We start from the raw sequence: 26,303 nt of genomic DNA, 5'->3' as shown, positions 1-26,303 counted from the left end.
TCAAGGTCAAAGGTGGAACGAGGGTGAATCTGCTGGACCCTCCGGAACGGTGGGGGGGGAACAAGAGCACAGCCTCCCTGCCCCCCCACCTAGTACGCATGCGTGGCCTCTACTTCCCTCTCTCCCCATCTCCCCTCCTGGTGGCAACAGGGTTCTCTGCGCGGGCGCGCTGGCTTCTTCGAGGCCACCGATTGGCTCCCGTCGAGGGGCCTCGCAGCCAATGGGGGTGCAGAAAGGTGACATCACCTTTTTCTCTCTCCTCCCCTCTTCTTGGAACTTCCCTACTCTCGGCCACCACAGCCGCCTCTAGGGGGCGGGGCCTGCGGCGACGAACATGGTGAGGTCATCGCACCGCCCCTCCATCGCTGATTGGCCGCGGCAGCTCGCGGGCGGCGGTTGGTTGGCCGCGTCCTCGCGCCTCCCCTCGCGCCGCCGCCGCCGCCGCCGCCGCCGCGGAAAGGAGCCGCAGGGCGACACCGAAGCCGGAAAATCGGGTGAGTCCACGAAGCCTGCGTCCGGCAAGGCCCCCATCAGGAACTGTTCTTTCGGATTCTTTCCCCATTCCCCTCCCCGGTCTTCTTCCCCTCCCCTCGCTCTCCCTCCCTCAGCCCGGCTCCTCGGAGTCCGCACCGCGCTGCCTCATGGGAGTTGTAGTCCAGACCCAGCTGCCATGTACACTCAGGCCGCCGCGGAGGACTACAACTTCCAGGAGGCACAGTGCTGCCGTCCCGTCAACAAGCTTCCGGAGCCACGCCTTCTCCAGATTTCCATTGGTCGCCTCCTACTTTAGCCCCACCTCTACGTGATCATTGGCTACTGTCCCGCACGGGGGGTCGATCGACCATCCGCTGGTTACTGTATGGGGGGGAAGCGAGAAGGCGGTGTAAAGTTGACGTCGCTCCGCGGATTGGGGGCGGAGCAGCAAGCGCAGCTGCGGCGATTGGCGGGCCCCGCCGTCGCTCGGGCCTGGGAGGGGGCGGGTCTGAGGCGGCGGCCGCGATTGACGGCGGCCCTGCTAGGGGCGGGGCCCGCGGGGCAGCCGGCGCTCATTGGTCTTGCCCGGCGCCGGTCAGCGGGGTTGTGGCCGCCGATTGGCCGGTGCTGCCAGCTGTTGCAGGTCCATTCACCATTTTGTGTGTTGGAGTAAAAAAAAAAAAAACAAAAACGGGGGGAGCAGGGAAAGGGGGGAGAGAGGAACCGGAGGGGGGGGCGGGCGGGAGGGAGGAGGGAACGGGACGAGGCGAGCCGAACCGAGCCCAACGAGCCCAGCCCGTCCCAGCCCAGTCCGGCCCGGCCCGGCCCAGCCTGGCCCCGCGGAGCCCAGGGAGTCTGGCCCGGACCCCCGCCCAGGTGACGGGGCGAGCTGCGGCGGGGGGTCGAGGGGGAAGGATGACATGGGGGACTGAGTGGGGAGGGGCACCCAGGCGTAGGGAGGGGACTGCTGCACGAAGAGGACACCCAGGGATGAGGAGGGGGCTGCAGGGGTAGGGGACCCAGTGATGGGGAGGGGGTTGCTGGGACCCAGGGATGGCGAGGGTGCTACAGAGAAAGGGGACCCAGGGATGAGGAAGGGGCTGCAGAGAGAGAGGACTCCCAGGAGTGGGGAGGGGCCTGCTGCAGAGAGAGGGCACCCAGGAGTGGGGAGGGGCTGCTGCAGGGAGAGGGCACCCAGGAGTGGGGAGGGGCTGCAGAGAGAAGGTACCCAGGGATGGGAGGGGGCTGCAGGGAGAGGGCACCCAGGAGTGGGGAGGGGGCTGCAGAGAGAGGGCACCCAGGGATGGGGAGGGGGCTGCTGCTGCTGAGACAAGGCACACAGGAATGGGGAAGGGGCTGCAGGGAGAGGGGCCGCAGGGTTAGGGAGGGGGCTGCTGCAGGGAGAGGGTCCCCAGAAGTGGGGAGGGGGCTGCAGGGAGAGGGAACCTAGGGGTTGGGAGGGAGCTGTAGGGAGAGGGGACCTAGGGGTAGGAGAGGGCTGCTGCAGGAAGAGGGCACCCCAGGAGTGGGAGGGGTCTGTAGGGAGAGGCCACCCAGGAGTGGGGAGGGGGCAGCAGGGTGAGGGGCCCCAGGGGTAAGGAGGAGGCTGTGGAGACAGGGCATCAAGGGGTGGGGAGGGGGCAAGAGGAAGAGGAGACAGAGAGATGGGGCCCAGGAGGACAAAGAGAGGTGGAAAGGATAGCCAAGTTGAGAGTGGGAGAATTTAGATGACAGTGAAGTCATTAGGATACAGGAGAGGGGGACTGAGTAGGGGCATAAAAGTGTAAGGAAGGGTTGAAGGAGAGAGAGGTTGGGATACCTAAGGGAAGAGGGGGACAATAAATATGGACAGGAAGAGCCAGGAAGGAAGGGACCAAGAAAGGCCAAGTGGGGGGCAATGAGAGAAGCTGGCAGCACGGGGCGGAGGGCAGTACAGGACTGAGAGCAGAGACTGGTGGCAAGGCGAAGGCCAATGGGCGGACTTCAGGGACTGTGAAGGGCTGTGGCTGATGGAAGTGCCCAGAGGTAGATGACCTATGGAGGAGGAGGATGTAGCAACCCGGGCCTGAGGAGGGCCTGGCGCAGAGGAGGCTGACAAGAGCCTTCAAGCAATCGGGGAAGGAATGGGGAAGCAGTGCCTGTGGAGTGGGCACAGAGCTGGGGAAGAGATGGTCCAGGGCATAAGGGGGGGGGCTAAAAACTGAGCCAGCCCCCCAGAAGGGGACTTTCCAGGGATAAGGAGGCCTCACTGATCAAGAAATGGGGGGCAGAAGCCTTACCCCCGGGTGCTTCCTCTCCAGCTCTGAGGCTGCTGGAGGTAGGGCCCACGCCAAGGGGAGAAGCTGGGACTTCCCTGCCCAGAGGATGGTCACCGAGGGGCCTCAGGAGAGACACCCTGTGGGGCTGAAATCGTGGCAGGGAGTGAAGGGGGAAGAACAGAGGAGGCCCTTCCAGTGACAGTAGAGAGGTCTTCTCCCTTCGTAAGCATGGTGGAGGAAGGCTTGGGCCAGTCCAGCTGGGAGATGTGGGCCCAGCCGGCCAGTGGCAGCCCCCAGGTCCTGATACTCCCTCATGCTCAGCTCCTGGGATGCTTTCTTAGGCCTTTGCCTGCTTCTTTCGGTTCAGAGTAAAGTTTTTATTTTTATTTTTTTAAAGGCAGTTCAAAAAGGGGCGGGCCAAAGGAACGTTCAGGAAGTATGGGTGAGGTTAGGCCACTGGGCCTATCTGTCCCAGTGTGGACTCAGCCTCCTTCTCTTCTCTTTTTGTGCCTGGCCCAGATCTCCTTCCTAACCTGGAACCTAAGACCCTGGGGCAGGGGAGTGGGGAACCTGGGGGGCTGGCTTGTACTTTGGAGGCAGGAAGGCCCGAATGGGTGTGGGGGATGTGTGTGTGTCTGTGTGTATAAACATGTGTATGTGTGCGCACATGCACACATGTGTGCGAGTTCTTGTTAGTAGAGGGCCGTGGGGGTCTAAGGCATCTTTCAGTGTCTTGTTATGGTGAGCTGTCTGCCAAGGGAATGGTGGGAGCCAGGGGTCCACGTATCTGATTTGTAGTCTCCGTGATGGGTGTGTTCAGTCCTCCTCACATCATGGGGCTGGGGGGTACACGCACACGCAGTATGCCTCACAGCTGGTTCTGAATGTCTGCCCTAGACATGCCAAGGCCTGCTGGAGGGAAGGAGGGAAGGTGGTGGGGAGCATACAGGCAGAACCGCTGAGAGCACAAAGTTGAGGGGAGCATGGCTGAGCAGGCCCTAACCCATCTAGCAGGGCCTGTGGGCTGCACACATCTGGGCAGAGAACGTGTTGTTTTTCTGGAACAGAGGACCCCAGAGAACCAGTGGCAGAGACATGGGCTAGAACCTGGGAGGGTTTGTGACCTCAGAGAAAGTCCTGGGCTCTAGCCAGAGCTCCGTCACTGCCTGGCTGTATGAGACCTTGGGCAATTAATTATCTTTTCCTGTCTAGGCCTCAGTTTCCCCATGTGTCAAGTGAGTTAAACATTAGCTTGTTGCGAGGATCAAGTTACAAAATGTAGATGAAAATGTTAGTAAGCCCTAAGGCACCTTATCAACTACGATGCCCAGGCTGAGAAACTGTGAAACCCTAAGCAGTTGTCCAAAGCAGGGGGGGGCAGAGATGTTCCTATTGGATGGAGCAGGGCCCATTGAGGGGTTGAATTTACAAAGCATTTAAGTCCTTTCTGCGTACCAGGCATCGTACAAAGGCAGAAACCAAACCATCCCTGGAGCCCAGGCTTGGAGCCCAAGGGGACCTTTGAGTCCATCTGGGGACCCGAGCAGGGAAGCCACTTGCCCAAGGCCACGCAGGTAGTGAGTGGGAGGCCTGGGCTTTGAGCCTCACACTTCTGGCCTCCTGCTTACGAGCTTACTTTCCCTCTCCTCCCTCCCTGCAGGTCTCTGCGAAGACAGGCCCAGGAAGAAGGCAAAGATGAAACCCATGAAGAAAGCAGGTGGACTTCCTGGCCATGGCAGCAAGTCCCCTCCAGCTACCAGGGCCAAAGCCCAGAAGCGCCGGGTGGTGGGCGATGGGGGAAGAGAAGAGGAGGAGGAGGAGCAGCAGCAGCAAGAGGAAGAGACGGCCCCTGTGGAGGAGGAGGAAGGTGAACGAGCGGAGGCAGGGAGGGCCCCAGATGTGGAGGCCGCCCCACTGCAGCTGCCCCCTTCGGGCCCCACAGAGGACCCCATTCAGCCTGTACCCCCAGCTGAGGACCCCAAGGGGGAGGGGGAGCCTGGGCGCTGGGAACCTTCCTTGAGCCGAAAGACCGCCACCTTCAAGTCGAGGGCCCCCAAAAAGAAGTACGTGGAGGAACATGGTGCCGGTGGGGGTAGTGGGCCGGAGGAGCCCCCGGCCACCCCTGAGGAGGGCCGGGCCTGCGCCTTGCCTGCCCAGCCGCCTGCCTCCGCTCGCTCCTCCTCCACAGACACAGCCAGCGAGCACTCAGTGACCTGGAGGAAGAGCTGCCTGAGTCTGGCCCCCCCGCACCCTGGCCCCCCGGCTCCACAGGGGCTGGGGCCTGTGACCTGCGCCTCCTGCGCTCCCAGAAGGTCCTTGCGCGGCGGGATGGGCTCTTCGTGCCTGCTGTGGTAAAGCAGGTCCGGCGCAGCCAAGACCTTGGCGTTCAGTTCCCTGGAGACCGTGCCCTCACCTACTACGAGGGAGTGCTGGCTGGTGGCGTGGATGTGGTCCTAGATGCCACCCCGCCTCCCGGGGCCCTGGCGGTGGGCACGGCCGTCTGTACTTGTGTGGACCCTGGCGAGGCGGCCTATCGTGAAGGCGTGGTGGTGGAGGTCAATGCCAAGCCGGCTTCATACAAAGTGCGCCTCAGCCACGGGCCCCCACCGGGGCTCCCACTTACCCCACCCCGCAGGGACAGGGAAGCCGTCTGGGTGGGTCGCTCTAGCTTGCGTCTCCTGCGCCCCCCCTGGGGCCCTGAAGAAAGAAAGAAGCTGCCTCTGGAAGCCACCCAAGGCGAACAGGGAGACGAGGTGACACAGAGAGACAGCCCACCCCTACAGCCACCCCCTCAGCCTCCCCTCCAGCTGCCCCCGTGCCCCCCTGGCCTGGAGGCCAGACAACCAGAGGACGCCGAGGTCTCCAAGATCAGCTTTGGTCAGGCAGCTACAGAGGAGGAGGAGGAGAAACGGCCACCAGCCTCCGCCACCCAGCCTCTGCTGCCTCTGCCCCCGCCCCAGCTGCTCTCACCGCCCCCCAAGTCGCCGGCCTTCGCCGGGCCTGGCCGCCCAGCTGAGCAGCCCTCTCCTGGCCAGGACGGGGCAGGGGGCAGTCGCAGCAGCAGCGTGACCTCCCTGGAGAGGGGGGCGGCCCCGCCGGCTCGGGCCCGGACGCCCCTCACGGCTGCCCAGCAGAAGTACAAGAAAGGCGACGTGGTCTGCACACCCAACGGCATTCGGAAAAAGTTTAACGGCAAGCAGTGGCGGCGCCTGTGCTCCCGCGACGGCTGCATGAAGGAGTCCCAGCGCCGAGGCTACTGCTCCCGCCACCTGTCCATGCGCACCAAGGAGATGGAAGGGCTGGCAGAAGCGGGCTCGGGCCCCGGGGCGGGAGGAGCTGGCCGCCAGGCTGCCCGTGAGGGCAGCGCGGAGTTTGACTGGGCCGACGAGACGTCGAGGGACAGTGAGGCCAGCAGCGTGGCGGCCCGCGGGGACTCTCGGCCCCGCCTGGTGGCGCCTGCCGACCTGTCCCGCTTCGAGTTTGACGAGTGTGAGGCCGCCGTGATGCTGGTGTCCCTGGGCAGTTCCCGCTCGGGAACGCCTTCCTTCTCGCCTGTCTCTACCCAGTCTCCCTTCTCACCGGCCCCCTCCCCTTCCCCCTCTCCCCTCTTTGGCTTCCGGCCAGCCAACTTCAGCCCCATCAACGCCTCGCCCGTGATCCAGCGTACAGCTGTCCGGAGCCGTCATCTGAGCGCCAGCACCCCTAAGGCCGGGGTGTTGACCCCACCAGAACTGGGCCCCCACCCTCCGCCCCCTGCCCCCCGGGAACGCCATTCCTCAGGCATCCTGCCTACCTTCCAGACCAACCTGACCTTCACCGTGCCCATGAGCCCTGGCCGGCGGAAGCCAGAGCTCCTGCCACACCCGGGGGGACTCGGGGGCCCTGGCGGTGGGGGGGGGCCAGACTTTCAGAAGTGTGACAGCCTGGACTCTGGCGTGGACTCTGTTTCCCACACGCCTGCCCCCTCCACTCCGGCCGGCTTCCGGGCTGTGTCGCCAGCTGCACCCTTTCCCCGGTCCCGCCAGCCATCCCCACTGCTGCTGCTGCCCCCCCCGGCTGGCCTGACATCAGACCCCGGCCCCTCCGTGCGGCGGGTGCCGGCCGTGCAGCGCGACTCTCCTGTCATCGTCCGAAATCCCGACGTCCCACTGCCTTCCAAGTTCCCTGGGGAGGGAGCCGCAGGCGGAGAGGCCCGCGGTAGTGGCCAGCCCAGTAGGGCTGGGCGAGAGCATCCCGGGCCACCCGGGGCTAACAGCGGGAAGCCGGGCCCGCCTCCACCCCTGCCTGCCCCTGTCCCCATCAGCGTTCCCCCCGCGGGGCCGGCCACCGTGGCTCAACCTGGGCCAGCTTTTGGATTGGCCTCCTCGCCGTTCCAGCCCGTCGCCTTCCACCCCTCACCTGCTGCCCTGCTGCCTGTCCTCGTGCCCAGCAGCTACCCAGGGCACCCCGCCCCCAAGAAGGAAGTCATTATGGGCCGGCCTGGGACAGGTAAGCAGCCCCCACAGAAGGTGGGCTGTGAAACCGTGCCTTTGGGGGCAGAGAAAGGGCCAAGGCTGGGATGCGCATAACCTTCACGTGTAGGCAGAGGTTCTTTCCAAGACTAAAACACTGTTGGAGTTGGGGGGGGCACCTTAGGCATGATCAGGGACACCCCCCTCATCATGGAAACTGTGGCCCAGAGAATGAGATCTAGCTAATGCTTCCATAGCCCTTTGAGGACTGCAAAGGGCTTTATGTACATATGTTATTTAATAGGATGTCACAACCACTCCGTGAGAGACGTGCTAAAATTATCCCCATTTTGCAGTTGAGGAAACTGAGGCAAACAGAGGCTCAGTGACTTGCCCCAGGTCACCCAGCTAGGAAGTGTCTGAGGCTGGATTTGAACTCATGTCTCCCCGACTGCAAGCCCAGCACTCTGTCAGTTATGCCCTCCCTGCTCTAGAGATGGGGAGGCGTTTCCCAAGGCCACACAGCAGTCTCAACTCCATTTCTCCCATTTGGGTGGCATGCTGGAGGAGGCAAGGTAGGGACCCTGCACCCATTTCACAGGTGAGGCCTTCAAGCAAAGGCTGGTTTGCAGGCAGAATTCTTATTAAGTATGAGTTGGATTAGATTAGACCCCTTCCGACTCTGAGATCCCGGGGTTTGTTCTGAGAAACAGGTTTGGATAAGTTAAAGGACTTGCCCAGAGCTGCAAAGCCAGTTTGCACGAGGGCCAGATGACACCCAAGCCTTTGAGATTGTTTTTGCACCCCAGGGTGTGTGTCTGTACAGGCGAGGACCCAACCCAGATTGCCAGAGTTGTGACCCTCAGAGGCCCAGCAGGTGTGAGGGCAGAGCCAGGGCATCCTGATCCTCTCCCTCGCTGCCAGAGTCAGCAGGCATTTGCTTCCGCTCTGGGATGGGCCAGGGCGAGCAGCAGGCACCCCCACATTCTGGGCATTCTGGGCACTGCCTGTCCCAGGCAGCTGCTGCCACTGCCTCCCCCGCTCCAGGCACCCAGGGAAGGGGTCCAAGGCTCGACAGGCCCCAGCCTCACTCCTAGCATCTCCCCCCCACCCCCAATCCCCCTGCTGCCACCCGTCACAAGGTCTCCCTCTTCTTTCTCTCCCAGATCTCCCAGTTTCCCAGTTCTCTCCTGGAATCTCTTTGGCTTGGCTTTGTCTCTGGGCCTATCTCGGTTTCATCTGTCTGGGCCTTGGCATCTCCCCACATGGGCTTCTTGCCTCGGGGTCTTTGGGTGTCTCCCTCTGCCCTGGTCTGGCCCTGTCTTTCACTCCCCGGATGGCTCCCCCGGGGGCTGCTTAGCCCACTCTTATGTCTCCTTAGTCTCTGTGGGTCTGGGTCTTCCTCCCTTTACTCTTTCCCAGTTCTTCTCTCCATCATCCTTTGTCTTCTCTTGCCTGATGCCCTGAAGGCTGCAAGACCTCAATTCAGCAAACATTGATTAAGCCCCCAACTGTGCCAGGCTTGCAAAGCCTGATGAGAAAACTCGGACGGTCAGTCCCTCAGGGGACGGTGGACAGTGGGTCCTCAGCTGTGTGGGTGCTGCCAGGGAAAGCAGACCCTGCCCAGCCAGCTCTGGACAGTTGCCCCTGGCTCCTTTTCTCTGCCTCTCAGTCTTGGGGCCCCTGAGCGACAGGCTCTTTCTCCACCGCCCTGACCATGGCCCTCCATCTGTCTCTGCCTGGCCCTTGCCCTGTCTCCCTTTCATCTTCTCAGGCGTTCTGTTTCTCTCTGCTTGGCTGTCCCTCTCCAGGTCTGTCTCTTGGTCCTTTTTTTTTTTTTTCCCCTCTGTGTTGTCTCCGAGCTTGGCTGGCTGAGCTTTCTCGCTCGCCTTGGTAGGCCTCTGTTTGGCCTCTGGCTTCTCAGTGTCTTTCTTTCCCTCTTTCTGGGCCTCAGTTTCTCACTTTCAATAGTCAGAAATCTGCTTTGAGCTTCCTGTAGCCAGGCCCCCTCTTCCAGCCCACACCTGTTCTCCCAGTGCGACAGGAAGGTGTGGGGCTGCCAGATCTCATCCTAGGCCTCTCCCTTCCCCACGACCCTTCCTGGGGTGCTGCACCTGTGACCCTCACCCCCGGCAGCCAGGAGATCCGGACTGGTGGGTGGCATTGCCCCCTAGGCCCCCAGACTTCCGAGCTATATACTTAGCTTCTGGGATCAGCATCAGAATCCTCCCGGGGAGGAAGCTTAGGACAGCATATGAGATGTGGATTCCCCACCCCCATGCTGCCAGAGGAAGAGCCAGGGTCAGAGAGAGGGGAATGGCAGGCTCAGAAGTAGGACCTCTGGCGAGGCCTGCCAGAGGACTCTCTTCTCTGCCCCCCCCATCCTGTGGTGCTGGAGAGGGCACCGAGTGTGACTTGGGGGCAGCTTGGTAGCTGGGACCCCCTCAGGTCTCCCCCAGTCTCCTCGGCTCTCTCAGGCTCACACTGCCCCCTACCGGCCATGGTGAGGCTGGCGAGACAGGGCCGTGGTGGGCTGGAGGCTCAGCCCGTCTTCTGCCCCTGAGCACCCCACTAGTGGTGGCTGCCTGGCTGAAGGAGCCCCTGGCTGCTCTGGGCTTTTGCCCAAGCCCCCTGTCCCCACACTTGCCCCAGAGCTCTTTGCCAGCCCTGGCCCCAAGGGGATGCTGGGGTTGCCACCCAGGGATGTGTCCATCCCAAACGATGCCTAGGGGTACCCCCTACAGGCATGGGGGGGGCGGGGAGCCTGGCCAGCCAGCCCCGTTAACCCTGAAATGATCGGGTCTCTCAGGCGAAGGCTTCCCCCCCACCACACCCCACCCAGCCTAGACCTGGGCGGGGAGCTGGGCCTCGGGAGGGGGAGGGGGGAGGCCTAGCCGCAGACCAGCCCTGGTGCCAGCTGGCCCGCTCCCCCAGCGAGGCCCGCGTGGGTGTCAGGCCGGGGGCCCGGGCCAGGGCCGGGGCCGGGCTCCCTCTTTGCTTCCCAGCACAAAGCTGCTTTGTGGGGCCGCGGCGGTGGGGGGGGTTGGGGGAGTGTTGGCCCTTGGCCAGACAGTGAGTGGAAAATCTCGTGAGCTGCAGTCCCTGCTGGGGGGGGAGGGGGGGACCCAGATCGGTGGGAGGATGGCAGTGACTCCCATCCCCTAGCCCATTCCTCCCCTTAGAGCCCCAACTCTGCCCCTTCCCCATCCCATCCTGCTTTCCTCTGCTGCTGTCCATCTGTGACCCTTCCCTACTGTCTCTCCCCACATCTCCCTTCCCTCCCCCATCTGTCCCTTCCCCCTTTTTCTCTGCAATTATATAACTTTCTCTTCCGTCTCTCCCCTGGCTTCCCCTCACTGTGGAAGTCCAGCTTGCCCCTTCCCTGGCATCTCTTCCCCCTCCTTTCTCACTTCCCCCTCATCTCCCCTGGATCTCCATGTCACTCCCCTTCTACCTGTCTGTCTTGCCCTCATTCCTTCTACTTTCCCCAACGTCTCTCCCTCCCTAGTCTATCCCTGTGGCCCAGGGCTCCTCTCTTTGCCTCCTGCCTTCTCTCTGCTTCTCTTCCCCCACCTCCTCCATCCCTTCTCCCTGAGTTACACTGACTCACCCCCACCCAAGCTATTTTTAGCCCCCACCCCCCATCCTTCCCTAGCTCCACCAATCCTCCGGCAGTTCCCTGGGTAACCTTGGCCCGCTGTCTACAGGGTAGGTGGGATGCAGTATGTGTACAGAAATGGGGATACTCAGCTTATTTCAGGGCAACTTGGGGGCGGAGTGGCACTCCTTCGTTGAATCGATCTGGCAGGCAGAAAAGAAAGTCGTGTAGCTCACTTAAGGAAGTCTGGTGAAGTTAGGAGTCCAGGAGCCCTGGACTGTGAGTCAGAGGACCTTGACTGATGTCTGGGCAGGGCAGCCTACCTTGGTACCATGGAGAAAGCAGCTATGAGCAAGGCCCAAGACCTGGCAGAGCCTCAGTGTTCCATCTCTTAAATGGCCTGCTTTCCAGCACTGGTTGAGGAAAGGTCTTTGTAAACCCAACAGGGCACCATAGACATGTGCGCCAGTGTCATATAAGAGGAGAGAGAAACTGAGGTCCAGAAATGGGCCAGGTCCTGTACTCTGAATACATGTTAGAGCAAGGGCACGGGGTTTGGAGGATCTGGCCCTCTTACACTAGGTAGATAGTTGCTAAGGCCTCTTCTGATCCAACTGGTATGAGCCCACTGGGCAGGTGCTGTTATTCTTAATATGCAGGTAGGGAAATTGAGCCTCCCAGAGGTAAAGGGATCTGCCCAAGATCATAGAGCTTAGAAACTGCCGAGCCTGGACTAGAAGCTGTCTTCCAGCCTAGAATCCCAGAATCTAGTCCAGCTTCTCATGTTTTACAGATCAGGAAATTGTGGCCTGTAAAGTGGGAGTTCCAGAGGTAGGATTTGAATCCAGAGCCAGTCCTCTTTCCTCTGTGCCTTTGCTCATCGAACTCACGCCTCCCTCATTTTGTGGCTGGGGAAGTGGGAGCCCAGAGAAGAGGGTCTTTGCCCCAAGGTCACACTGGAATTGGGGTACCAGGCAAGGTGCAAGTGCCTGCAGACCTGACTGCCCAAGTCTGTCTGGGTCTGTGCCTGGCAGTCCCCAGGCATGTCTCTGCCTGTGTCTGGGAAGGTGTCTCTCGGTCTCTCATCTTGGAGAACCCTGTGTGTCTGTCTGGGAAGTGGGGTGGGGACAGTATCTGGAGGCAAATTGTCAGGGGAGGAGACCTGGGCTCCCCTTTCACCTCTCAGTGGTGACACCATGTCTGACCCGCCGGCCTCGTCCCATTGTGATTGATGTGAATAGCACTGTCTTCTGCACAAACACACACACATCTCCTGGTGGGGCCCTTGTTCTGGCCTCCGGAGCCCCCTCCCCCAAAGACTTGTTGGCAAAGTTGAGGGGGGAGGGCCCCAGGCCTGGGCTCTCCTAGCCTAGAGCAGAGTCAGGAGGGGGAGGATTAGCTCAGGTTCTGAAGCCTCTCCCCTCTTCCCCCTAGAACAATGACTGCTAAGTATAGGTCTGGCATCATGCCCAGGGGAAGGGGGGGGGCCTTCCCGCCCAGATTCCAAGACTTGGGGAAGGCCTTCTACCCTCCCCCCTGCCCCCCCATCTGTACTTCCAGATGTTACACAGAGGGACAACCCGTTAGAGCCAAGTGGGAGACAGGAGGGGCCCTTGGCCCCTGGTGCCTGGGCCTGAGAGCAGGGAGAGCCCACAGAGGCCTGCCAGCCCAAATGCCATCATCGTGCAGATGAGAAAACTGAGGCCCTGGCTCCCAGTCCTGTCTCCTGTTCCCCGGGGAAAGGCTGAGGGTGGCTGGGGAGAGCCAGGCACAAAGGCATCAGCGTGGGGTCTGAGTAATGGTGGAAACCTGGGCAGTAAGGAAGAGGTTAAGCTCCAGGTGGGTGACTCACCGACTGGGGAGGGGGCTGTGGGGAAGAGACAGCCGGACACATCGATTTCTGGGGCTGCTAGTTGTCCCAGGGGCAGTGAGGTAATGCTAGCTGATGAGTCTGGGGTTGTGGAGAGGAGGGGGTAATGGAAGGCCGGGCCCCTAAGAGTGCCCCTTTGCCCGCCCACTGGGCTGCTGCTCTCCGGAGGTTTGCATGCCCTCCCCATGGGGGAGGGGCTAAGGAGGTCGCTGGGTCTGGTTGCGTCTGTCTCCTCGGCCCCACGATCCTTCCGTGGCTGAGTGTGCTCCCCTCTGCTGTCCCTAGTACTGGCCGTCGGTATCCCCTTTAGCCCTCACTCCTTTCTGCCCATTGATTTGGCTGTGTAACCGTGTCTCGTGTGGGGCACTGCCTTGTGTCCTCATTTGACTTGGGGAGTAGAAGAGTCTTTGCTGGAAGAGATTATGGGGGGAGGGAGGGGGCAGCAGCGGGTCCTAGTCAGGGGGGCTTCTAATTTCATGAACTTGCAGTATGACGTTTATTGAGAAAGTCTCCCCTTTTTGTCCTGGGCCTCAGTCTACTTCTCAGCAAAACGAGTGGGTTAAACTAGGTGGTTTCTGGTGCCCGGTCCTAGTTCTGATATTCTGTGACATCTGGTAACCCTGGATGAAGACCCTCCCCCTCGTGGGGCCTTGGTTTCTCCCTTTGTAAACGAGTGAGTTGGAGCAGGTAGCCTTGGGGTGCCGAAGTGCTCAAATTAAGAACCACAGAATTTCACAGATGGAAAGAATGTCGGTTATGATCTAGTTCAGGGGTGCTTAACTTGAGGTCCGCCCTCCCCCCAAAAAAAGATTCTTGGAGAGATTTCGGAGGATATGTGAATTCAGATGGGAAAAAAAGACAACCTTATTTTCACTAATCTTAGATTGCCTTTCCAATTCCGTTTTATTTTATGCATTTAAAACCATGATTCTGATGGGTCCTTGGGTTTGCCCAGGCTGCCTGCATGCCCAAGGGGTAGACCCACTGATTCGGGTCCAACCTTGCAGGGGGCAGAGCTGCTCTCGTAAGGTTCTGCGGGTCTGGGCCCCCAGCCCCTCCCCCATCCTGCCCACTCCTTTCCACGCTGCTCGTGCGTGCGTGGTCCCCGGCTGGGCGCCCATGTGCGTCTGTGTTTGTTTGCGTGCGTGCGTACGCACGATCGGGGAGGGGAGGGAGGAAGGGGGGGGTCTCTCTGGGACCGAGTGGCCCGCCGCCGCCGCCGCCGCCGCGGCAGCCAGGCAGCCCGCCGCGCGCCCTGGGGGCCGCCCGGCCCCGCCCCGCCTGGCCCCCGCCTGGCTCCCTGCCTTTGCTGCAGTGCGCCCTCCCAACCCCCTCCGGCCCCGCCCCGCCCGGCCCAACTTGGGCCAACCGGCGTCCGCCCGCCCTGCCCTCATTTGCATGTGACTGACGTTCCTCCTCCACCCCCCCCACCCAATGGGGGTGGGTGCGGTGGGACCTGACCCGCGCTCGGCGGCGGCGGCCAATGGGCGCGCCGCTCGGGGGCCGGGCCTGCGCGGAAGGCCCCTCGGGGCGGGCGGGGGCCGCGGGGGGGGTGAAAGGGGGAGTGAGTGAGTGAGTAGTGGCGGGGCGGGGAGAAGGCGGCAGCGACTGCTCTTGCTCGCTCGCTTTCTTGTTCGCGCGGACGTCGCGAGCCAGCCCGAGGAAGGGCAGGGCCGGCCGGCAGGCGGGAGGGCGAGACAGCAGCAGCTGTAGCGGCGGCCGACGCCGCGCCCTCCCCGCGGGCTGAGGGAGCCGTTAGCCGCGGTCCGAGGCCACCAGAGGAAAGAGGCGGCGGCAGCGGCGGCAGCTCCGGGCGGACGGGGGGGGGGGGCCGGCCGTCAGTGCGCGTGCGCGCGCCTGTCAGCGCGGGCGGGGGCGGTGCGCGATGCCCCAGGCCCCGGCCCCGTGACGGCCCCCGCGCGGGGGGAGGGGGGCACGGGAGGGGCGGGGCCGGCGCGAGCTCGCTCGCTCGCGCCGGGCCCCGCCCCCTCCCCCCCTCCCTCCCCGGAGAGCGCAGGCGCGCGCCCGGCCAAGACCCCCCGCGTGGGGCGGGCCGGGCGGGGGAGGGGGGGCATGCGGCGGCGGCCTCCCGCTCCCCCCGGGCCCGGGCGGCGGCGGCGGCGGAGGAGGAGGCGGCGGCGGAGGCGGCGCCGAGAGCCAGAAGGAGGCGGCGGGTGGTGAGCGGCCAGGAGCCCGAGCGGGACCATGTACTCGGCCCCCCGGCCGCTGCCCGCGCCCGGCGCCGCCGCCCCCCGCGGCCTCGGCATGTTCGGTCAGTGCCCCCACCCCCCCACCCGGCGGGGGGCGGGGGGCCGGGGTCTCTCTTGGCGCGCTCGGCCGCTGCTCGGCGGTCTTCGATGGGCCGCCCTTGTCAGTGGGAACTTTGCTGGAGGGATCCCGAGTGGAGGCACGAGCGGGGCCTCGGCCCCTGGCGACCTCTGGCTCCTTAGCCAGGAGGCTTTGGGGAGGGGCCGGCCGGCCCCCCTTCCTGAAGTCGAGCCCCCTGGGGGGGGCAGGAGAGGGAAGTGATGGGTAGGAAACACCTGGGCCAGGGCTCCCCTCCCCCACAGGGGATCCGAGGCTGTTGGCTGCCTCCCCATTGTCTAGTCTGCTCCCCACCAGCCCCGGGGCAGTGGAGGGGCCACCGTGGGGGAGGCAGCAGGGGCCTCATGGCCCAGGCTCTGGCATAGGAGAGCCCTCCTTGGGATACACTATAGGAGTTCTTTGGACCTGTGGTAGAATGGGAGGGGGCTGAGTCCTCTCCACTCTCGGGGCACGTTAGGCCTTGTGATGTCCCTGATGACAGCTGTGGGAGGGGAAAGGGAGGCAGAGCCTCCTCCTCCCCCACGGTTGGGGAATGTGGCGGGGGAGGGGTTGCTGGTAAATGGGCTAAGCAGTGCTGTTCTCCTAGCCTGCCAGAGGAAAGTTAAGGAGGCTGGAATCTAGAAGGTAGAGGCCACAGGCAAGCCCCCTGGGCATCTAGGCTTTGTTGGACGGAGCTGGGAGTAAGGTGCCATGGGACTTAAGGCTGGATGAGAATGGGCATCTACTCAAACTCCCTCATTTTACAGATGAGGAAAAGGAGTCCGAGTTAGGTTTCTGGAGGGGTCTTGCATGGTATCTGAGTTGGATGAGTAGCAGGAAGCGGAGAGGGTTTGTTTTTTTTTGGAGGGGGGTTGAGTTATAGAGAAGAGGAACCAGCTTTCTGAAAGACAGGAAGGAGCCAGGAGTGAGAGGAGGGATTGGGGGCAGGATGGTCGAGTTGTGCCTGCCTCCCTCGAGCCTCACCATGCTCCCCACCTACTTTTTCCCTCTCTTTCCTGGCAGTGTGGACAAATGTGGAGCCACGATCAGTGGCTGTATTTCCCTGGCACTCGCTTGTCCCGTTCCTGGCACCCAGCCAGCCTGACCCTTCTGTTCAGCCCAGTGAGGCCCAGCAGCCAGCCAGCCACCCTGTCTCCTCTAGCCAGAGCAAAGGTAAGATGCTTGTGGATTTGGTAGGAGGGGACACTCTTTCTCAGGCATTGTAACGGGTTTGGGATGTCAGCTTGACCCATGTTCTCCTTTGTGTTCGTCCCATCTTAGTGATATTTGAATGACTAACCCTGGCCTGGTCCCTTTTTTACTGGCAGGATTAGCTTTAACAAGCATCTGTTTTTTCCCTCCTTTAAGAGCCTGCCGAGTCAGCAGCAGTGGCCCACGAGCAGTCCCCCAGTGGAACAGGGGGCCCAGAATCTGGACGGCCACCTGGAGCCACCTGCCCTGAGAGCCCAGCTCCTGGCCCTCCACAGGCCCCTGGGGCCTCCGAAGGCAGCAAGGTTCCCCTCAGCATTCTGAGGAGGAAGGTGCTGGCCCTACAGGGGAGAATCGGCTAGACAGCGAGACAGAGAGTGACCACGATGATGCGTGAGTGTTGGGGGGGGGGAGGAACCTCCTGAGATAGGCCATGGGGAGGGGGAAGGGAAAGCTATTGGGGGTCAGGGGTCATCCAGCTCTCCCCAATTCCACAGGTTCCTCTCTATCATGTCTCCGGAGATCCAGTTGCCACTCCCACCAGGAAAGCGCCGGACACAGTCCCTCAGCGCCTTGCCCAAAGAAAGGGACTCCTCTTCTGAGAAGGACGGGCGCAGCCCCAACAAGGTCCTCTAGACCTCCCTTTTCCCTAGCTCGCCTGCTTGCCCTCATTGACTCCCTAGGGCCTGACCGTGCCCTCTCTGTTGTCTGCCTTCAGAGGGAGAAAGACCACATCCGACGCCCCATGAACGCCTTCATGATATTCAGCAAGAGACATCGGGCCCTGGTGCACCAGCGCCACCCGAACCAGGATAATCGGACTGTCAGCAAAATCCTGGGCGAGTGGTGGTATGCGCTGGGGCCCAAGGAGAAGCAGAAGTACCACGATCTGGCCTTCCAGGTAACCCCCAGCTCCTACCCCTGCCCCAACAAAGGCCAAGAGGAAGCCGGCAGGAAATACCTCTGGCCGAGGAGGCTCCACCCTAGCTAGGGCCGGGCCCTGAACCTGCTCTCATCAGTCCCTCCCACCTCCGCCCACTTCCTCTCCCTGCTCCTCCCAGTCTGTGGCTCCTCTGTGGCTCTCCTGCTGGGGCCTCCCGGGCCCCTGACTGGAGGTCTGTGGCATTCCCCTTGCCAGGTGAAGGAGGCCCACTTCAAGGCCCACCCAGACTGGAAATGGTGCAACAAAGACCGGAAGAAGTCGAGCTCAGACGCCAAGCCTGTGGCCCTCGGCCTGGCGGGAGGCCCCAAGGAGATGCGAGAGCGCAGCATGTCAGAGACCGGCACGGCAGCTGCTCCGGGAGGTTGGTCAGCAGAGCCTCAGGACGTTGGTGCCGGCCAGCACCCAGACCGGGCTCCTTCGTAGATGGGAAAAGAGACAAGATTGGGGCCCAGTCCGGGGAAGCCTGGGCTTGGCCTCCGGTGTCCCCAGGCCTCCTTTCTCTTAACGGCTCCCTCTCAGCTTCCCTCCTAGGGCTCCACAGGCCTCGTCTACCGTTTACCCCCTCAGTGTGTGGGCTGACCTCCTGAGCTCTCCCATCACACACCCTCTTCTGCCCTCATTTCAGGCCATTTTTAGTTCAGCAAAAACAGACTTGTTCTCGAGTCAGAAGGCATAGGTTGCAGTTTGTTTCAGGGGAACAAGTCGGACACCTTTCTGAGCCTTAGCCAATAGAATGGGAATGCTGAGCCTTGCCCTGCCTACCCACAAAGTGGTTGTGACAAAAGGGCTTGGTTAGTCTCAAAAGGGCAAAGAAATCTGTGGTCCTGATCTTTTCTTCGCCCTTTCTTTCCTGGAAACGGTGGTGTACTTACTTGTTTGAAATGGGGTGAAGTGACTTGTCCGGGATCATAGAGCTAGAGAGTATCTGCAGCTGGATTTGAACTCAGGTCTTCTTGACTCCAGGGCTAGCGCTCTATTTGCTGCACCACCTGGCTGCCCAGACAGTGTTACAGTTAAAAGAGCTGGGCACCATTAGCCTAGAAGAGACTTGGGGGGGATGGATGTGTGTGCATGTGCACACATGTACAGATGTGATGGCATTTGTCTTTAAAGACTAGCACGGAAGAGGGATCACACTCATTCTGCTGGGCCCCTCTGGGACGCCTTGGAGCAGTGAGAAGGAATCATAGAAAGACAGTTTTGATTGGACATCCATGGAGCCTTGTGGCCTTGGGATGCTGCCCTCTGCCAGTGAAGCAGGTGGTCTTGTGAAGCCTTGATTCTCCATCACTAGAGAGGTCCTGGCTGAGGTCAGATGTGACCCCGTGCCAGCCGGGCTTTTGGGAAGGCTCACACCTGTGCTGGCTGACCCGGGGTATCATTAGACTCTGACTCTGGCTTCTTCCCTACACAGTCTCATCAGAGTTGCTGTCAGCAGCAGCCCAAACCCTGCTGGGCACGGAGGTCAAGACCCCCACATCTGGCCCTGGGACAGCGGAACGGCTCCACCCAGCAGGGCCTGGCCCCACCAGGCCAAGAGCTTTCTCCCACAGTGGCGTGCATGGCTTAGACGGGGGTGAAGCAGACAGCCAGGCGCTGCAGGAGCTCACCCAGGTACAGCTGGGGGGAGGACCCCCTGAGGGCAGGGGTCATCAGGACTCCATCAGCCAACCCTGCACCTCCACCCTCCCCGCAGATGGTGTCGGGTCCAGCTCCCTACACGGGGCCAAAGCCGCCGCCGCAGTATGGGGGCCCAGGATCCTTTGCCGCTCCCAGTGAGGGTGGACGACCCCCGATGCTGCCAGCAAGGCCATCCCGTTCCCAGCGCACGGCTAGTGAAGACATGACCAGTGATGAGGAGCGGATGGTCATTTGTGAGGAGGAGGGAGATGATGATGTCATAGGTAAGGAGGAGAGATGGGGGGCACAAGGGAGAACACAGGCTTGCAGACTCAGGCATGTTTGAACTCTGTCAAGGAGCCTTCGAGTCTGGCTCAGACCTCTTGCTGCAGTTGGAGGGATCGGACATCGCCTCCCTGGGCTTCCCATTGGTTGCCTCCATCCTGTTCTCTGCCTGTCCACCCACCTCCCCGCCCCAGTGCCTCCTGTATTTTTAACAGCAGCGTCCACCCTGCAAAATGCCTTCCAATAACCTCACCGATTGTCACAAGAGCCCCTCCACCAGAGGGCAAGGCCTTTTTATAGACGAGGAGAGAGAGGTCTGGGAAGGGCTGACAAAGCAAACTTCTGACCACGGGACCCCGTTTCCCAAACCGTGTTTCTCTTCTCCTGAATCCTTGCATTCTCTGTCCCCATGATTGCCTACTTTTCCTGACCATTGTGAGCCCCCATAAAAAGCTGACAGGAGAGAAAAGCTTCTGTGCCTTCTCAGAGGGCCTGGGGGTGTTGTTTCTGAGGGGCTTCAGGGCATGGGCTCACCGCGTCTTCTCTGCCCCTCTGCTTCCCAAGCGGACGACAGTTTTGGCACCACTGACATCGATTTAAAGTGCAAGGAGCGGGTGACAGACAGTGACAGCGAGGACAGCTCTGGGGACGACCCCGAGGGGGCCAAGGTGAGGGGCCAGGACAGGCCAGGGAGAGGGGAGCCCCAGGCTATAGGGCCTTCCTTCACCCTGATGCCTTCTTCTCCCAGGGCTTTGGCAGGAAGTTGTTCTCACCCGTGATCCGTTCATCCTCATCATCTGCTGCCTTCACGCACTGCCGCCCAGCCCTGGAGTCTGAACCCCCTGGAGTCCCTGACGCATCTTCAGCTTTTCCCAAGGGCTATGGCCCCACACCTTCCTCCTCTTCTTCCTCCTCCTCCTTTCAGCCAGCCCTCCGCGAGCCTGGTCGAGGTGCTGCCGGAGGGCCTCTGCGTGCCCAGCACCCAGCCGGGGGGCCCACCGCCTCCTAAAGCTCGATTTCCTCCTGTGGACCCAAACGCCTATCGGCGCAAGCGGCCAGAGAGCACGGCGGGGCCAGAGCCCTTCCCTGGCCCCTCGGTCATCGCCTCACCCCCCGGAGGGGGTGTCCTTCAGGCCTTGGTGCTGCCCCCAGGGGGCAGTCTGTACCCGGCCAAGGAGCCCCCAGAGCGGGACGGGAGCACGGCCGCCCGCCTGCCGTCAGCCACGGTGCTGGTGACGGCCCCCGCCTCCCTGGGGAGTGGCGGGCTCACCTATGGGGCGCCCCCGGCCCCTCCACGCCCCGCTCCGACTGTGGTGACCAATGTGGTACGGTCAGTCAGCAGTACACCCGTGCCCATCGCTTCCAAACCCTTCCCCGGGGCGGGACGAGGTGAGGGGTCGCCAGCTGAAGGAGGCGCCAAAGGGGAGGCGGGGGCTGGTCCCCGAGCACCAGGGGGCTCCCCACTCGGTATTGGTCTGGTCTACACTGATAAAAAACAGGCAGCCCCCACAGCCCCGCATCTGGTGGCAGGACCCCTTCTGGGGGTGGGCAAGGCTCCTGCTGCTGTGACCAACCTTCTCGTGGGTGCCCCAGGCTATGGCGCCTCTGCCCCTCCAGCGGTGCAGTTCATTGCCCAGGGCCCACCTGGTGGAGGTGGGGCAGCAACTGCAGCAGGACCCCCCGCTGGCAGTGGCCCTAATGGCCCCATGCCCCTGGGCATCCTGCAGCCCGCCCCTCTAGGCAAGCCTGGGGGCATCACCCAGGTGCAGTACATCCTGCCCACCCTGCCCCAGCAGCTGCAGGTGGCCCCAGCCCCAGCAGCACCCGGCCCCAAAGCCGCAGCTGTCGGGGGGTCAGGACCCACGGCCAGCATCCGCTTTGCCCTGCCACCAGGAACTACCGCCAATGGGAAGGTCCTGGCACCAGCCACCCCAGCCCCTGGGATTCCCATTCTGCAGCCAGTGCCCTCTGCCGCACCCCCCAAAGGTGAGGGGGGGAGGGCAGTGAGAGTGTCAGCTGATAACTGGCGTGGTGAGGGCTTGGAGACATGGTGTCAGGCAGGCTAAGTTACACGAGGTGACAGGCTGGAGATGATTTCGAGGCCAGCACGACTGGTAGAGAAGAAGGCCTGTCCTTAGATCAAAGCCAACTGCCCGAGCTCCAGTTATAGGATGGCGAAGGTGTGGCCTGACAGCAGCTCATTTGACAAAGATCCAAAAGTCTGAGTGGGCCATAAGCTCTAATAATAGAAGCCTCCAGCGAGATCCGGCATCCTGACCAGTCCAGCGGTCTGCACCAGGAGGTGGGCCGTCCGGGACAAGGAGGTGCTAGTCATTTCTGGCTTGGTTGGAGCCGATCCAGAGGCGGGCAGCCAGGCTTTGAAGGCCGAGTGACAGCTGTGAGCAGCAACCTACATGTGGCAGGGGGGATCCCAGAGGACCAGTGGGTCCTGTAGTGAGGTGGGAGACGTGATGAGAGCTGCCTGCCCCGCCATGTGACAGGCAGCTGGGTGCTGTCAGGACTTGTGAGCTGAGGCTTGGTGCCCGCTGGGAATGTTCCCGGAGGCTGTTCCTACTTAGGTATAGATTAGATGACATTTGGTCCGATTCGTTTGAGATTCTAAGGAATGAATCTTCTCGTGAAGGCGGAAGGTTCAGAGAATGCTCCGTGAGCGCCGGCACCAGGGAAAGTCAGGGCTCAATGGGGGAAGGGGTGTCTGAGCGAAGATGACGTTGGAGATGTGGGGAGGAGGCAGGTGGACCCTGCGCGTCTGTTGGATACCTCAGCCGCCCTCCCTCTCTTCACTTCCAGCCCAGTCAGTGTCTCCGGTGCAGGCCCAGCCCTCAGCAGGCCCCCCCCAGCTGCTGCCCGGGAAGGTCCTGGTACCCCTGGCAGCGCCCAGTGTGGCAGTACGAGGTGGGGGGGCCAGCCAGCCTTTGCCCTTGGTGAGCCCGCCTTTCTCTGTTCCGGTGCAGAATGGAGCCCAGCCATCCAGCAAAGTAAGTGACTGGGCCCTGGGGTGGGCCCTGGGGGCATGGCCACGGGCCAAAGACAGCTCCCCACCCTCTTTCCTCCTCTAGATCATCCAGCTGACCCCAGTGCCAGTGACCGCCCCTGGTAGCCTGGTACCCCCACTTAGCCCAGCCGCCCTGCCTAGTCCTGCATCCCAGTCTCAGAAGGTCATTTTGCCCTCTTCCACCAGGTAATTTGGTGAGGTGGGGTGGGGACGTGGATGTAGTAGGGGCCCCGCAGCCCTAGCTCATCCCCCCCACCACCGTGGTTTTTCTTGGGCAGAATAACTTATGTGCAGTCAGCTGCTGGGCACGCCCTTCCCCTGGGCCCCAGCCCTCCCCAGCCAAAGTGGAGCTCCTGGCACCCCAGCCTCTTATGGACCCGCCAGCTCCGTGGCCCTGGGCTTCACCACCATTGGGCCCAGTGGCCCTGCCATAGTGCAGCCCCTGATCTCAGGTGAGGCGTACTGGATGGTCGTTGAAGGGGTTGCTGAGGTTTACAGGGGTAGAGGGATTAAGACTGGTGGAGGCAGGGTGGTGGAACAGGCTGGGGTATTTGAAGAAGGGGTTGTAGAGAGAAAGGAGGCATGTGGTTATCCATCCGAAGTCCCGACCCTGCTTCTTCCCTCCCTTCCAGGCCAAGCACCCCTGCTGGCCCCAGGCCAGGTTGGCGTGTCACCAGTCCCCAGTCCCCAGCTGCCGCCAGCCTGTACTGGAGGGCCTGTCATCACAGCCTTCTACCCTGGCGGGCCAGGGGGCCCCTCAGCCATGCCGCTCCCTCAGCCAACCCCACCAACCCCAGCTCCTCCAGGTCTCGTCTATACTGTGGCCACCAGCGCTGCCCCACCTGCTGCCATCCTGCCCAAAGGCGGGGCACCTGGTCCCCCGGCCCCCACTGCCTCTCAGACCCCCACCAGTCCTTTTCCCAGTGCCACAGGTGGGTGACATGCCTAGGTTGGGGTCCCAGGCTAGGGAGAAGTGGGGATGAGGGTTTCAAAAATGGGAACGTGACTCCGGCATGGGGGGGTCACCCTGGTGAGTGGGAGACCTACCTGGCGAACATGAACCAGTTTACCATCCAGCCAATCACTGGAGGAGGACATGGGCAGAAAAAGGTGCAGGATTTTATAGGTTGCATCCTGGGCATTTCTTTTCTCTTCGACAGGCTCTGTGGCCTATAGTTTGGTGACCCCAAAAGCCCAGCGTCCACCACCCAAGCCCCCACAGAAGGTGAAGGCGGCCATTGCCAGCATCCCTGTGGGCTCCTATGAGTCTGGGGTCCCTGGCCGGCCAGGCCCCGTCCCCCGGCAGGCCGCAGAGCAGGGTCCCCCCAGGGAAGTGGTCCCAGAGGCAGAGGCCGATGGTGGTCCAGCCACGCCCGCACCCCCACCTCCACCAGATAATTGGGCTCCGCCTGGTCGAGAGAGTGCCCGTGTCAGCCCTCCCCCAGCCCCTGCAGCAGAGGATCGGCCAGGAGTCAAGGCACCAGAGACGGTGAGAGAGGGCACCCCGGGGGGTAGGGGTCGTCGTTCTCATGCCTTTGTCCATTCCCCTCTCCCCCTCACAGTCATATCTCTGAGCAGTTCTAAGTTCACTACCCTCCTCTCTCCTTCTTTCGCCCTACTCCTTCCTGACCTTAGGCTAGCAAGATTCCCAGCTCCCCAGATTGGCGGATTCCAGCTCTGGCACTGGAGAGCCGGGGGGAGCCCCCAGCTCCTCCCAGCCCAGCCCCTGCCCCTGGAGGCAGTGAAGGGGCAGGTGGGCGGCCTCCAGGGGCTGGAGACACCCCAGAGCGGAAGGAAGCCCCCAGCAAGAAGGTGAAGGTTCGGCCCCCTCCCCTGAAGAAGACTTTCGACTCGGTGGACAAGTGAGTGTCGGAAGGGCGGGTAGGTGGAGTCTCCGAACAGGGTGGTGCGGATGGGGGCTTGATGCTGGCCGTCCCCCAGCAGGGTCCTCTCCGAGGTGGACTTTGAAGAGCGCTTTGCGGAGCTGCCCGAATTCCGGCCAGAGGAGGTGCTGCCCTCGCCCACCCTGCAGTCACTGGCCACCTCCCCCCGAGCCATCTTGGGCTCCTACCGAAAGAAGAGGAAGAACTCGACGGGTGAGGAGCCGCCTGGGTGGTGGCCTGTTTTGGGGCCGCGGACAGCCGGGGCTCCTCCCTGACACCTCTTCCCTCTCCCCAGACCTGGACTCAGCCCCAGAGGACCCCACATCCCCCAAGCGCAAAATGAGGCGTCGTTCGAGCTGCAGCTCTGAGCCCAACACGCCGAAGAGCGCCAAGTGCGAGGGTGACATCTTCACCTTTGACCGGACCGGTGAGGCTGCGGATGAAGCCTAGAGGGGCGGTGCAGGGGGGTGCTGGTGGGGCAGTGCGGCCTCCTCACCCGGCCCTCCTTGACTGCAGGCACTGAGGCGGAGGATGTGCTGGGGGAGCTGGAGTACGAGAAGGTGCCCTACTCGTCCCTGCGCCGCACCCTGGACCAGCGGCGGGCTCTGGTTATGCAACTCTTCCAGGACCATGGCTTCTTCCCCTCAGGTGAGCGGGGCCTGCTGGCCATGGGTCAGCCAGGCTGGTCTCCCCACGACCCCCGCGTCCCAGCACTCACAATGCTGTCCATCCATCCCCAGCCCAGGCCACGGCGGCGTTCCAGGCCCGCTACGCGGACATCTTTCCCTCCAAAGTGTGTCTCCAGCTGAAGATCCGAGAGGTCCGACAGAAGATCATGCAGGCGGCCACTCCCACAGAACAGCCCCCTGGTGGGGAGGCTCCTGGACCTGGGCCTCCACCAGCCAGCGCAGGGGCTGCTCCCCCACACCCCTCAGAGGGCCCTGACTCGCCCCCACCTGCTCCGGACTCTTCCTCATCCTCCGTCCCCTCAGCTGCCCCTCCCCAACCCTCGGAGCCGACACCCGGTGAATCCAGCTGGGATGGGGCCACCCAGCCTTCCCCTCCACCCCCTGGACCCTCCCCAGGGGGGAGGTGAGGTGTCTGCTGGGGAGTCACATCCCCAAGGGCCTGGTGCGCCCATCAAGGAGACAAGACGGCCCTGAGCTGGCCCTGGGCAGGAAGCTTTGTGGGTAGCCCTGTACATTAAGCCTCCCTCCAGTGAAAGGAGGAATAAGGTCCCCTCTTCCCACTGCTTCCCTCCCTGGGAACTGGGGGGAGGCAGAGGGGGGACTCTGGCCCCCACGGAGCCCCTGTACATAACCTGGAGTTTGTTACCTTTCGAATCTTTTCACTCTACTTTATGCAAAATGGCTCGTGAGGGCAGGACTGAAGGAGGGAAGATGGGAGCCCCCTCTCCCCCATGTGAGGGGGCACTGGGGAGATAGCCCAGAACTGAGGGTGGTGGTGCCCACTTCCCTCTCTCCCCTCCCTCGAGGGGCTGGACTCAGGTTAGTTTGGGGGTAGGGGGGAGGATCAAGGTGGGGGGCCTCCTGCACTTTGGCCCTAGGTTGGGGGGCAGGCCAGGGTGTGCCCCTTTCCTCCTTACCTGCCCCCCCCCGGCTGTACTTTCTAAGAAGGCAATTCCCCTGTCCCCCAACCCCACCCCTGGAACAATACATGTTGATCATGTGCAATATTTCTTACTGTGCCGAGAAGCCTCGAAGACCGAGATTAAAGCTGTTTTAACACACGTGTCTGATGGCCCAGGGAGCCTGGGGGGCAGCAGTTTCACCATTGGTCACCTGCTCTGGGGAAGGCCCTGCCCCTGACCTCTGGCTTGTAGTAGATGGCCTGGTCCCTCCCAGGCTGCAGGGATCACTGCCACTGTTGGGCTCGAGCCTGACCCGGGGCCAGCGTCATGGTGCATCCCTCCCCAACCCCTCAACCGCCACCCTGTGGCCAGAGGTAGTAATGGGCCTTTCTGGGGAGAGTTGAGGTACCCATCATGAACCCCCCCCCCACCTGATCAGCAGTGGGGGGGTGGGGCCCAATCCTGGTTGTGAGGAAGTGAGCTGCAGGGGAAGAGAAGGTGGAGTGCAAGACCAAAGAGTTGGGCCCCTTCCCCTCCAGGCTTATCTGAGGGAGGGGGTTTGGGTCAATGCCCATGAGGCTCCCTGTGAGCCACCCTGGTCTGCAGGCAAGTCACTCAGCCCCAGAGACCTAAGAACTCGGCATCTTGGGTCACAGGGTCAGAGTCCTATCTGGAAGGAAACCTTTGAGGCCACCTAGGCCAGGGGTAGACAAAATATGGCCCCAGAGCTTAGAATGGTTTTTACGTGTACAAAAGTATGTGTGTGGGTTGTTTACAACCTTTGTTCTAATCCACTCCTCA

The 26,303-nt window shown here is 62.2% G+C and overlaps 1 protein-coding gene across 1 annotated transcript; it reads left to right on the top strand.

The window, feature by feature from the left end:
• The first annotated feature begins 395 nt into the window (after positions 1 to 395).
• CIC (capicua transcriptional repressor) lies at positions 396 to 25,661 on the top strand. The gene is given in 25 exon segments (XM_078145884.1): positions 396 to 494; positions 4,393 to 4,938; positions 4,941 to 7,220; positions 15,979 to 16,128; positions 16,324 to 16,461; positions 16,464 to 16,557; positions 16,662 to 16,791; positions 16,883 to 17,065; positions 17,303 to 17,468; positions 18,522 to 18,721; positions 18,804 to 19,011; positions 19,577 to 19,680; positions 19,761 to 20,011; positions 20,013 to 20,998; positions 21,824 to 22,011; positions 22,093 to 22,214; positions 22,307 to 22,367; positions 22,369 to 22,480; positions 22,661 to 22,960; positions 23,189 to 23,517; positions 23,664 to 23,890; positions 23,973 to 24,124; positions 24,207 to 24,338; positions 24,428 to 24,559; positions 24,652 to 25,661. Coding segments are annotated over 24 exon segments (7,512 nt in total). The 5' UTR covers positions 396 to 494; positions 4,393 to 4,427; the 3' UTR covers positions 25,008 to 25,661.
• The last annotated feature ends 642 nt before the right edge of the window (positions 25,662 to 26,303 follow it).

Source organism: Phascolarctos cinereus, unplaced genomic scaffold (assembly GCF_003287225.1).
Source record: "Phascolarctos cinereus isolate Bilbo 61053 unplaced genomic scaffold, phaCin_HiC Scaffold_726;HRSCAF=1367, whole genome shotgun sequence".
NCBI classification, from domain to species: domain Eukaryota; kingdom Metazoa; phylum Chordata; class Mammalia; order Diprotodontia; family Phascolarctidae; genus Phascolarctos; species Phascolarctos cinereus.
The sequence above is the reverse complement of the archived record's forward strand: the minus strand, read 5'-3'. Positions and strand labels throughout refer to the sequence as shown.